Raw genomic sequence first — 11,367 nt, forward strand, 5'->3', positions numbered from 1 at the left:
GAGTGAAACATACTGTTGACAGTGGCGTAGGAGGGGGGGTGGGGTAGTGGGTGCGGGCCGCCCCGGGTGTCATCATTGAGGGGGGTGACAAAATGGCAAAAATATGTGTTTTAAACACATAGGGGCAGATTTACAAGCCCCTTGCGCCACTTTTGTGTCACTTTTAACATGGGAAAAGTGACGCAAAAGTGGCGCAAGGGACTTGTAAATCTGCCCCATAGTTTTGGCATTTTGTCAAGCCGGGGTGACAAGAAATGTTCCGCACTGGGTACCACCTGACCTTGCTATGCCGCTGGCTGTTGAATGTTCTTTATATGCAAAGATAACATGTACAGCTGAGCTCTGTACCAGGATAACATGACAGTGAACCAAATAACACGCTAATACTGTGTATCATACGATATTGGCAGCTTGAAAAAGGAGTTTTCCAGTGACCACTCAGGTGTGCTGGTAACCCTTACAGAGAGTAGGTTTACAGTCTTGAAGTGTTATTGTGGCCTTGGACAAAGTATTTCACTGGCCTATGACATCTACAAAACCCCAATCTCTTTCCATGGCCTTAACCCCTCAGTGATATCTCCTCTTGAGCAATCGCAGGATCAGACAGTGGAAATTATTCCAAGGTTGCCCGGTGTATATTGGAGAATGCCTCATACTCAGCGAAAGGGATAACAGTTTGTCCTGCAAATCATAACATACTTAATTCCCAAGGTTCTTTTAAATTAATTTACTATTCATTTGTACACTACTTTCTGGAGGTTTTAAGGTTATCTAACAGTGAAATTGAGTCAATTAATCATTTTGTAAATGGTATGTAAGCTCAGTAAATGCCAAAAATAAATAATAATTTATTTGTCATTTGAATTGCACATATTTATATCTGTGTAACCTTGAAGGAATCCATGAGGAACGTGATGTCTGAAAAATTTTCCAACGCAAAGTGCCAAAGAAGCCTGGAACAGAGAGCACAAATAGAACTATGGAAATAGCTGTCTGTTTGTCTACACACAGCAAAAATAGAATCATCAAGATTATCATTACAATGCCTAATCTTTGTGAATATAGGGCTGGCAATCTCGCATAGAAGTTTCGGTCCTCTTTATAGCATATTACTGGGGCCTTCCTCAGGACAGACATGGGAAATTATCTTATTCAGGCTCCTAGTATCTAAAATCAACAGTGGGCAGTGGGATTTCACACCCAAACTTAATATGGGCAGCACAGCTACTGAGTCCAATCATCACAGAAACTGGCTTACCCAGTCCACAGAAGCAAGAATCCAATCCATATATGAGCTTTAAACTGATTGAGTAGCAAAGTGTCCACTCCTACATTGTGATCTCTACAACTACAAAGTAATGAATACGAACAGAACGGATCACATAGTGTAAAATAGAACATCAATGCATCGGCTCCAGTTCCTACCAAACCTTTCATTAACCATGGCGGGAGCTGGTGCCTGGGTGTCTGAAATAACAAAGATGTTCTCTATAGCCGGTGCTTTAAATGAGCAGGGACTGTCTAGTGACCGGTACTACACGTGATGGGTAAATACAACATTTAGTGGTAGTTCCCTCCCCACACGGACATTTCACCAGCTCAGAGGTGGTGAAGTCCCTCGTGGGCTTTGAGTGAATAATGAAGAATTACTGTTGAAATTGGGAACGGCAACTCTGATTTTCATGGTAATCTCCCATTTCTTAAGGCGCACAATGGGCGCAAGTCAAAATATTGTGGTATTCTTGCATAGCAGAAGCACCGTCCGGGGCCTGGGTTATTGGTCTGTCTACATTCACTAAAGAAAGTCCACAACTATAAACTTTGCCAATGCTTGTTTATGTTGTCCTGCATAGCACTCCTTTGGTATGTTCATGAGCTCTGTGAACGACCCATTTTTGTCCCCTTTGCGATCTGAAAACCAACATGAGAATATTATCTTCTTAAAAGGACCGCCACATTTGATGGTGGTATGTTTGCTGGTTACTCATGAAACCAAAAGTTGAAAACATGTATTTTCCAATTACATTGAAAACAGAGCTACACTTTTACTAAGGAAAATAACAACAAAAAGTTGAAGAAAAATGCTTCAGACTCAAAAGAGAATAAACCAAATAGAATGTATATTTGCCGACTGGCCCTGAATGTTCCCTCTCATAATGATAATTTAAGGATCATGATATTGTCTTCAATTTTCCAAAATGACCACCTTTGCTTTGCCACCGAAATTAAAAAAATAGATTTGGGATCTGCAAGGACTAGACACAGAAAGGCCAGGCATGAATCTAGTTCAAACTCCAGCAGGAATACCCGCTCTCTAGGACCCTGGGCAAATCAAAAGAGCCTCATGAAACAGGCAGGAACCTGGGCTACAGAAGTAGTTAAAGTACTTGATTGTAAAGTGGCCACCATCCAAGTGTTTTTTCGTGTAGCTAAGAGGCGAAAATATATTCCCACATAATAATATAATATCTTCCTTTATTAGAGTTTGAAAAATCGAAAAATTCGATTACTAAAGCATGGGCTTTCATTGACCTGCTATCAGTTGTGATATAAAGCATTAAGACAATATGCTATATCTTAAAATTTTCTTTATTCTGCTCTATAGACAAGCTCTGCTCTGATTAAATTCACGTGTATGGATGTGACCTTCCTCTGCACTTCCCTACTTTATCCATGTAGCAATAGCAGAGTTAAAAATAAGGCGGACGCGCTTTGTGGCCATTTTAAATTATTAAGAGGTCTGGGAGAATTTAAGGTCTGCCGTCACGGATACGTAAGCGCGGACTTAGATGCCCACTGGACTCCCATCGAAGAGAGGCTGAAATATTGATGAGGTGTTTGTTCTCCAAGCTCCATGACTCCTTGCCAAGCTAAGATTGTTTTTATATTTTGAAGAGCTCTGACATTTGAAACTCTCTGGTAGGGACATCAAACATAAAAGCATCGCTAATTTACTAGAGCATTATCTGTGTCTTGAGGCCACGACAAAAGCTAACTGAAATTGAGACCGAAGTCTCCTCATTTTGAATGTAAGTCTAGCAGAACCTTGAACCGTTATAACCCTGCAATGTTTGGATGAAGTGCTCAAACTTAAGAACTTTGTAGAACTTGCGGGACTTTGTCCAGCTTCATTACAGATGAAGATTTCTGCACAAGAAAATATTTTTCTGTGAGAATTTCTCATCAATTTGTTTTAGAAGAATGACCTCCTGCTAAAAGTACTGCTGTGGCAGAGTTTTTATCTTTACATACTAACTTTCAGCGGGTAATTTGCCATGCTGGGCTGTTTAGCCACTTCGTGCAAGATTTAGTGTCTGCAGGTGTAGAGAAAATTGTTCCAAAAACCGTTCTATAGCTACTTACTCACACTCGCCTTTTTGTTCTCCAGCTCGCTATCCACCCCTTTCTGATCCCCCCTCTGTCTAGGGTACGACCTTGGTCCCTTGTTTCTTGGTTCTTGCCTTCCTTAAGGGCTCCCTACTAATGTTGCCACCTCCCTGTGTCCGACCAGCACTTGCAATCTATTTAAGTCCCATAGTCATCAGATTTCCCTATTCATCTTGAAGACTTATTGATGGACATTTTCTGAGCCTTTTGCTTTGTGTCTCTTTGTGAGTGTAGTTGTTGGTATCCCTCTTGTATGAGTAGGCAACACCATTCAGAGGAGACATCAGAAGACTTATTTTCTTGTACTCTCCCCTAGAATACAACATATACAAAGGTTTGCCAATTGGCACAGATCAACGGGCTTGTCTGTACGTTGCCTCAAACAGGCCTGTAAAGTTGTCACAGTCGCAATCATTGCCCCGCTCTGTCGTACATCACATCAGAATTGTAGAGAAAGTAGGGGATCTTACCCTTCCTGGAGGCTGGCACTCAGGGAAGTGAGGCTGGGACAAGGTGGACACATGGATGGAGTTGTGGGTCTTCTGTGAACTTTCCAGAAGAGGAGGAAGGCATTGGAGGAAATCGAAGTGGCGAGTGGGAAATGAGAGGTGCCTCTTGCCCTTAATAGAGCATAAAAGCCACATATTCTCTCACTACTGCTATTACACCCGAAAACAACATAAGACTTAGGTTCTGCACTGGCCGGACAAATGGAGGCTGTGGGGGGCGTTAGTGCAATGGGACCTACCTAAGAGCCCATGCAGAATGTGTGGTAGCACTGACACCCTCTTCCACCACAAAACAGTGCCTGGTTCCATTCCTGGGTGGGAGCTTGTGTTTGGCAAGTCAGTCTGTTAATGTAAAGAAACATGGGGGCAGATTTACAAGCCCCCTGCGCCTCTTTTACGCCGCCGTTGTGTCACTTTTGTGATGCAGCGGCGGTGCAAAAGATGCGCCATGGTGCGGGGTTTTTACAACGTGACGCATCTGGGAGATGCGTCACGTTGTAAAGCCCTGCGCCATAAGGAGGCGTTCCGGCGCAGGGGGTCATTCCTGCGCAGGAACGCCTCCTAAAAGTGGGTGAGTGAAATCTACAAGATTTCACTCGGTCACTTTTGGGCCAATGCTGCGTCAAAACCCTGCGCCTGCTTGAAGCAGGCGTAAGGCTTTACGCAGCATTGAACGGATAGGGCCCCCCAGAGAATTGCTGGAGCTGCGTCGAGCTTGCGACGCAACTCCAGCCATGCGGCGCCTTTACGCCACAGATGCGTCACGCCCCATGGTGCGCCGCTTTGTAAATGTGGCGCACCATGGGTGGCGGAGCTGCGGCGCACAATAACTGGTGCATCCCTGGGGATGCACCAGTTATTGTAAATCTGTTATATTATATTGTAAATCTGCCCCATGGTCTGTAAGTGGAATAATGAACGTGCATGGTTGAGCAGAGCAAGGTTTATTGTTGAGTTGTGCTATCGTAGACATCGAGTCACCAAAATGCCATAGGTAGTGGAAGTGACATCACACATCCTTTGACCTCAATGACATCATGGGAAGTGACATCATATGACCTTTGACCTTGGGTCCCAAGAAGTGATATCACAAGACCTTAATCCTGACAACATCACAATAATTCATGTCACTGAAGCGTAGTGTATACTACAAAGAGAAAATGTATTAACAAATTGGAGGACGACCGATAAAAAATATTTTAAAAACACAAGAGAGGTCAGGCTTAGATGTACTGATTTGTATGCACCATATATTGCACATATACCATGTCATTGGCTCGATTTACTATTTATCATTGCTAATACTTTTTGACTTATGATCACTTTTAATGAACTACCACACTTGCAGACCTCGGAGGTAACTGTTCATATAGTCACAATAATAGAATTTGGCAGCAAGTTTGAATAATATGCACTTTTTTTATTTCTTAACTTTTATATTGTATTCTAAAGAGTGTGCTTGGACTTTTACGTTTATTTATTTTGCTTAACTGAGAGTGTCATCCAGTGGGAGCTGGAAAGACAGTGCTTATCAGAACACTGGTTACCTTCTGTTTTTTGCACTGCTTTTGCCACCTCTGTGGACACGGGTCACTAGGGGCTAGACAATGGTCGCACCTGCAAGCCCTGGCAACTCCTAAATGGTATTCATCCCATTAATGAAACCAGTGATGCTGTTGTGCTCGCTATATTTGACTTTCTTACACTTTCCTCCATCTAATGGAACGTTAAATATATTGTCCTTGCTTTCGCAGCGGGATCACTGCAGGACGCTCCGCCCATCACCCCGACGGCGACCATCAAGGTCTCCTCCAGCTATTCAGCCCCATCCAACACCAATGCGTCTTCGGGCTACTCGGCCCCAATGAAGAAACCCGTCCTGATTAAGACCATCGAGACCATGAATGGCCAGAGGCTCTCCGAGTCCAGCCACTACTCCAAGGACTAGACGCGATGGGCTTCAACGAGTAGGAGCAACTCTAAGGTGGTGCTACGCCAGCCAGGAGGAAGCTTAGGTTTCACCTCCATCACCACCTACAATTGGATCCCAGCTTTTAATTAGATCTATGTGGATGAAGGCTGAGCATCTTATGTGTAGTATGCAGTACAATGAATCTGTAATTTACTCATGAAAGGCTCTTTATCATGCAATGTACATTTTAGTACTTTTTTTTATAAACAAGGTGTCCTCTTTTTTGACTTGAGTTCCAGTGATGAATTCTAGAAGGTTTGTTGCATATTGACTTGGTTTATGTCAATCTCGTATTTCCATAAAACTAATAAAGAAGGCAGTACTTATTCAGTGGTTGTAGCCCCCTCTGACAATGATCCAAACCCATGGCTGCAACAATCAGAAAATCAATCAATTTATAAATAAATCAACACCTGGCTTTCACTGAAGAGTTATATGTTCCTAAATGCTGTGGCCAATATATTGAGAACACATATATGACCAGGCAAGTATGTAATGTTGGTCTATCATTAACTCCACATATATGTATCAATATTTTTGTCCTCAATATGTTGGTTCTGATATTAAGGTATAACACTATTCCCTATTCCATATTCCAAGCCAAAAGCCCTCTCTTTAAAATGTTAGTGACCCTGGTACCATGGAGCCTGTTTAACAGCATGTGGACGTCTCACAAAAGAACTCAGATACTAGCTAACATGTAGGTCAAAGTACACAGGCGAAGTTGTTGCCTCCAGGTATGTTATGTAAAAATTATTTCTAGAGCGCACGTGCACCAATTGGCTTCTTGGCTCTGAAAATATGAGTATCCGAGCCTTGGTGAGTTATTCGTATGCCTGAATAAACAGCCATGTCTTGAGGAGTCTCCTCCATGGCAGCAGGTCTGTGCAGGATCCAAAAGTGGGGGGCCAACACTGCAAACCTACTGCCGCCTAGTCTCTTCTGTTTGTAAGTTTGAATGTATGAAGAAAGAGAGGTACCCCTTAAGCTAGTCAAGGGAAATGGGGTTATTACAACCCAAAGTTTCAAGGTCCCTTGAGTTAATTTCAGAACAGGTTCACATAAACATACCTCCAAATGCAAACAGTACAATCATATGTAACACTAAAAATTAACAGTTTAAAAATCATGTATTATGAATACATAGTGAATAAAAACATAATCTAAAAATACATGAAACAAAACAAGACAATCAATTATGGCCTGCACAAATGAAGCTAAGGACAGAAGAAGTAAAACATAAAAATAGTTAAATACAGGTTGTACATTCGGACTCCATTATGTATCCATCGATATTTTGCTACTACAGCATCTGTACGTCAACATCGAAGTCAGAGTTTTGAATTGTACCAGGAATAGGCGATGATGCATTTCGGTGGGTTCTACTGGTAATAACCACCTTTGTCAAGACTTGCGGTTTATCTGTCACCATAAAGGGGTCAGTAAGATCTCCCCTTATTGCTCAGGCAGCTAAATTTCTAGATATCAAAGTCTGCGTGTATTGTGATCCATTGGTCTGGTAAAAAACGTGAAACTCTGAGTGGCTGGTTCTCTATCCTGTTTAAGTCTGCAAACCGGTATTAGTTGTTCTCTTACAGATTAAAACCAGTGTTCCTTCCCGTGAATTTTGCCAAATTGTGGTTATTAAAAATGCAAGAACCAGATGACCTGCAGCAGTGTCTTAAAAGGATCAGCTCCTCCCATATATCGAGAATACTTATGGGTTAATGCCGTCTCGCTCACTCGCTGTCAGGGTACTTGCAGCTACCTGTTAGGTCTCTGGTAACACCGGCATGTACTGGGGTTCCGTGATGAATGCACGGAACCCCAGTACATGTCATGTGGTTCTTGCATTTTTAATAACCACAATTGATGGAGGGGAACCCAGCTCAGTTGGCCAAAAGTATGAGCTCCAAGGGTTCCAAGTACCGCCTAGCTCTTTCTTTGGACACTTTCTACCAGTACCTCTACTGGAGTAGTCAAGGTATCCTCAATAATGCGCCTACTCCTTGTAACTTTCCTGCTCCACTCATCTCTTTTACCTTCCTTGACATTCTCCCATTTCTCATTCCGATATCATTTGTTTCCATTACAGCCGTACTATAGTAGTTTAATCCACCATGGTTTTGGTTCTACTGTATTTTTATTTTGTCCCTCACGGGCTCCACTAATAAGTCATGTGCTTGGTTATGGCGTTTCTTCATCATTTCGGCCATATTTATTCTTGAGCTCAAGCAAGCGTAAAAGCATGTCACACATAAGGGTTTTGTCTGAGGTTTCAACAGATTGATATTTATCACACTTAATGCTCTACTCCTCTGTTACAGTCAGGTGTAGACCCCTCAAAAATACCTACTATGATCATGCTTTACAGCTTATTAAAGACTATTCAAATATCTTAGGATTTAAAGGTTTTGCTTTACAATTGAAAATGCGCCATTGTGTATAAAGGCAATTGTAAAGCATCCGTTCATGTAAAAATCAATCTACTGTACAAACAAATGAATTTGAAAATATACTTTCATTAATTTTAAGTCTCGGGTGTGTTCTTTAATAGAATAAGGATTTCATATTATTATTTTTTTTAAATCCTTGATTAAATCTATGCTTTTATCAAAATGTGTATGTATCACACAAGAAAGAAGGAAGTTAAAAATAAAAAAAATGAGGGAACTGCAACATTTTTAATTGCAGGTGTAAGAAAAAGAAGAAAAGCAGGCAAGTAGAATGTAATAATGCAAAGAAGAAAAAGAATATGTAAAGACAGAAGGAAGTGAGACAGGAAGGAAGAAATAAAGGGAGGATGATTTTTTCCATCACACATCTGCAAAGGAAGTGACGTCACTTGATTTCCCATCATCCATCTGCAGAGGAAGTGACATCACTGAATTTTACATCATCCAACTGAACAAGAAGTGGCATTTCTGGTTTCTCACCAAAACCATCTTTAAAAGAAGAGGCCAAGCAAGAGGACTTTATTTCCTATTTTCGATGTCACTTCCTATACTATAGGAAGTGACATCACTGGATTTCACATCATCCATTTGCACAGGAAGTGACATCTTTGGTTTCCCACAACAGCACTCTGCGCTCCTACAACATCCCAGGAAAGTTTCAATAGCATCTGCAGCATTGATGCATGACATGCGCATGAAGTTGGCCTGCTGAGAGCATGCCAAAGACAAGCATGTCTACACACAGCCTTCCCAAGTGCCAGGAACACTGGTTCTACCCCTACACACCCACCACTCCCACACCCAGCTCCCCCTTGCTCTCACTCACACAAACTAACCATCTGCTCATGCTCACACAAACCAAAAAACATCTACACAACAGATAACACTTGATACATGCTCCTCAACACCTGCTCACTCACCAAACATGCACGGAGCTATTGTACATACTGCACAGCCCCACTCTGTACCTGCTCTTCCTCATGGAAACATGGCTAAACTCAACCTCTGCACCGGACATCGCAACAGCTCTCCGTGGTGGCTTGAAGATCACCAGGAAAGTCACCACCATTTTTAAAGATGCCAGTAGCTGCACCACTTATACGGACACCCCACTACAACATGGAACAAATCACGTTCAAGTTTACATCACAGGCAACTTGCCCTACAGGAAACCTCATATAGACACCACCAGGACCCTGCACCAATATCACCAGCGAGATCATGGACTTCATCACTCTGCTCATCATCAAAGTCAGCACCTTCATTCTCCATGGAGACCTTCACTTACACCTAGAAGACTCACCAATCCAAACTCAAAGACCCTTCTAGAAAACTCTTCAAATCCTGGCCTCACCCAGCACATTACTGAACCCACCCACACATCCGAAAACATATTGGACCCGATCTTCTCCTCTATTAGCAACGTCACAGTCGACAAGCTAGCAAATATGAGCTGGACAGACCAAGACTTTGTTGGTTTTAGCATGCCATCCCACCAAAGACCTACCACCACTAGAACCACCCAGCGCAGCTAAAAAACATCACAGAAGAGGAGTGGGCATACGCTCTTGGCGCGTACCAGACTGAGCACACCAGCAACGTGACGAAAGTCAACAAAAACCTCAGCAGTTGGATGACCACAAAAGCCAACATCTTGGCTCCCCTCAAGTGCAACCCAATGGCAAGAGCCCGACCACGGGCCAGTTGGTACACAGAGCAACTCAGGCAGAGGAAACGACACTGCAAGCAACTGGATTGCAAATGGAGAACAAGTCAACACATCACAGATAAAGACATCTTCAAATAAGCTCTGAGATGCTACCCCCCCAGATACAGGACACTAAGCTCACATTTCTCGAAGATCGCATTGATGATGGCCTTGCTCATGAAACCATCCACTGACACAGCCATACTTTCCAACTACAGACCCATCTCCCTTCTACCATACCCAGCAAGGGTCTTAGAGAAACTAATCAACCAACTCCCCACCAACCACTCAGAAACCACCAGCTCCTCGACATCACGCAGTCTGGATTCAGGTCCAACCATTGTACAGAAACAGCACTCATCACCGCCACAGATGACATCTGCATGATCCTTGAGAGAGGAGACACAGCAGCCCAAATGTTACAGGACCTTTCTTCAGCATTTGACATGGTCTTTCAACCCCTCCTCATTAGGCACCTGCAGGAGATTGGCATCCAAGGGCCCGCTGTCCACTGGATCAGCTCCTTCTTAATGAATGGAACACAAGCTGTCAGCCTGGCACCTTACTCCTCCATACCACAACCTCATCTGCGGATTGCCTCAAGCCCCACTCTCCTCCATGCATATATGAACCCTCTGGCCAACGTCATGCACACACATCAGCATTGTCTTCTGCACTGATGAGATGCAACTCATGCTCTCCCTCTTGGACAAGACACAGCACAGCTAGTACAGGGCTCGCCTGAGCAGTGCTGGAGTTCCGTCGTACATGCAACACGACTCCAGCACTGCGTCACCTTTACGGCATAAAATGTGTCACGCATCTGTCTATTCTTGTGCCATGTTGCACCGCATTGTAAATGCAGCGCATCCATGGTGGCGCAAGAGGTGTCTGCTGTGACACAAAATAACTGCCGCATCCCTGCTGATATGCAGGGATGCACCAATTATTGTAAATCTGCCCCTAAGTTTCCCCTTCTGCAGGGAAACAACACTTACAACGCAACTTTTACAACGCACTACCTTTACAATGAAACTTTTACAACGCAACATCCATTACAACGCATACCATTACAACGCAACCATTACAACGCATGTCATTACAACGCATACCACTACAACGCATGTAATTACAACGCAGTTATTACAACGCATACCATTACAACGCATACCTACACTATCCAACACTTACCCTACTGTTGCACCCCCTGGAGTTAGAATAGTAATTTTTACCCCTACACTATCCAATACGTATCCTACTGTTGCACCCCCTGGAGTTAGAATAGTAATTTTTACCCCCACACTATCCAACACTTACCCTACTGTTGCACCCCCT

General features: G+C 43.1%; 1 protein-coding gene across 2 annotated transcripts in view; it reads left to right on the top strand.

Moving 5' to 3' along the window:
* Nucleotides 1-8,402, top strand: part of LOC147663250 (keratin, type II cytoskeletal 8-like) — a 48,514-nt gene extending 40,112 nt beyond the window's left edge. The window contains exons 8-9 of one of the 2 annotated variants that reach the window (XR_015305364.1): nucleotides 5,651-7,476; nucleotides 7,700-8,402. Coding sequence is in view for 1 of the 2 variants with exons in the window: in XM_086950585.1 (XP_086806711.1) it covers nucleotides 5,651-5,844 (194 nt within the window). In the remaining variant the exon portion in view is untranslated. Of the gene's footprint in view, nucleotides 1-5,650 lie in introns of both variants that reach the window. The other variant, XM_086950585.1, reaches the window with a different exon arrangement.
* The last annotated feature ends 2,965 nt before the right edge of the window (nucleotides 8,403-11,367 follow it).

The sequence above is a fragment of the Lissotriton vulgaris genome, unplaced genomic scaffold (genome assembly GCF_964263255.1).
Source record: "Lissotriton vulgaris unplaced genomic scaffold, aLisVul1.2 SCAFFOLD_5105, whole genome shotgun sequence".
Lineage (NCBI taxonomy): Eukaryota > Metazoa > Chordata > Amphibia > Caudata > Salamandridae > Lissotriton > Lissotriton vulgaris.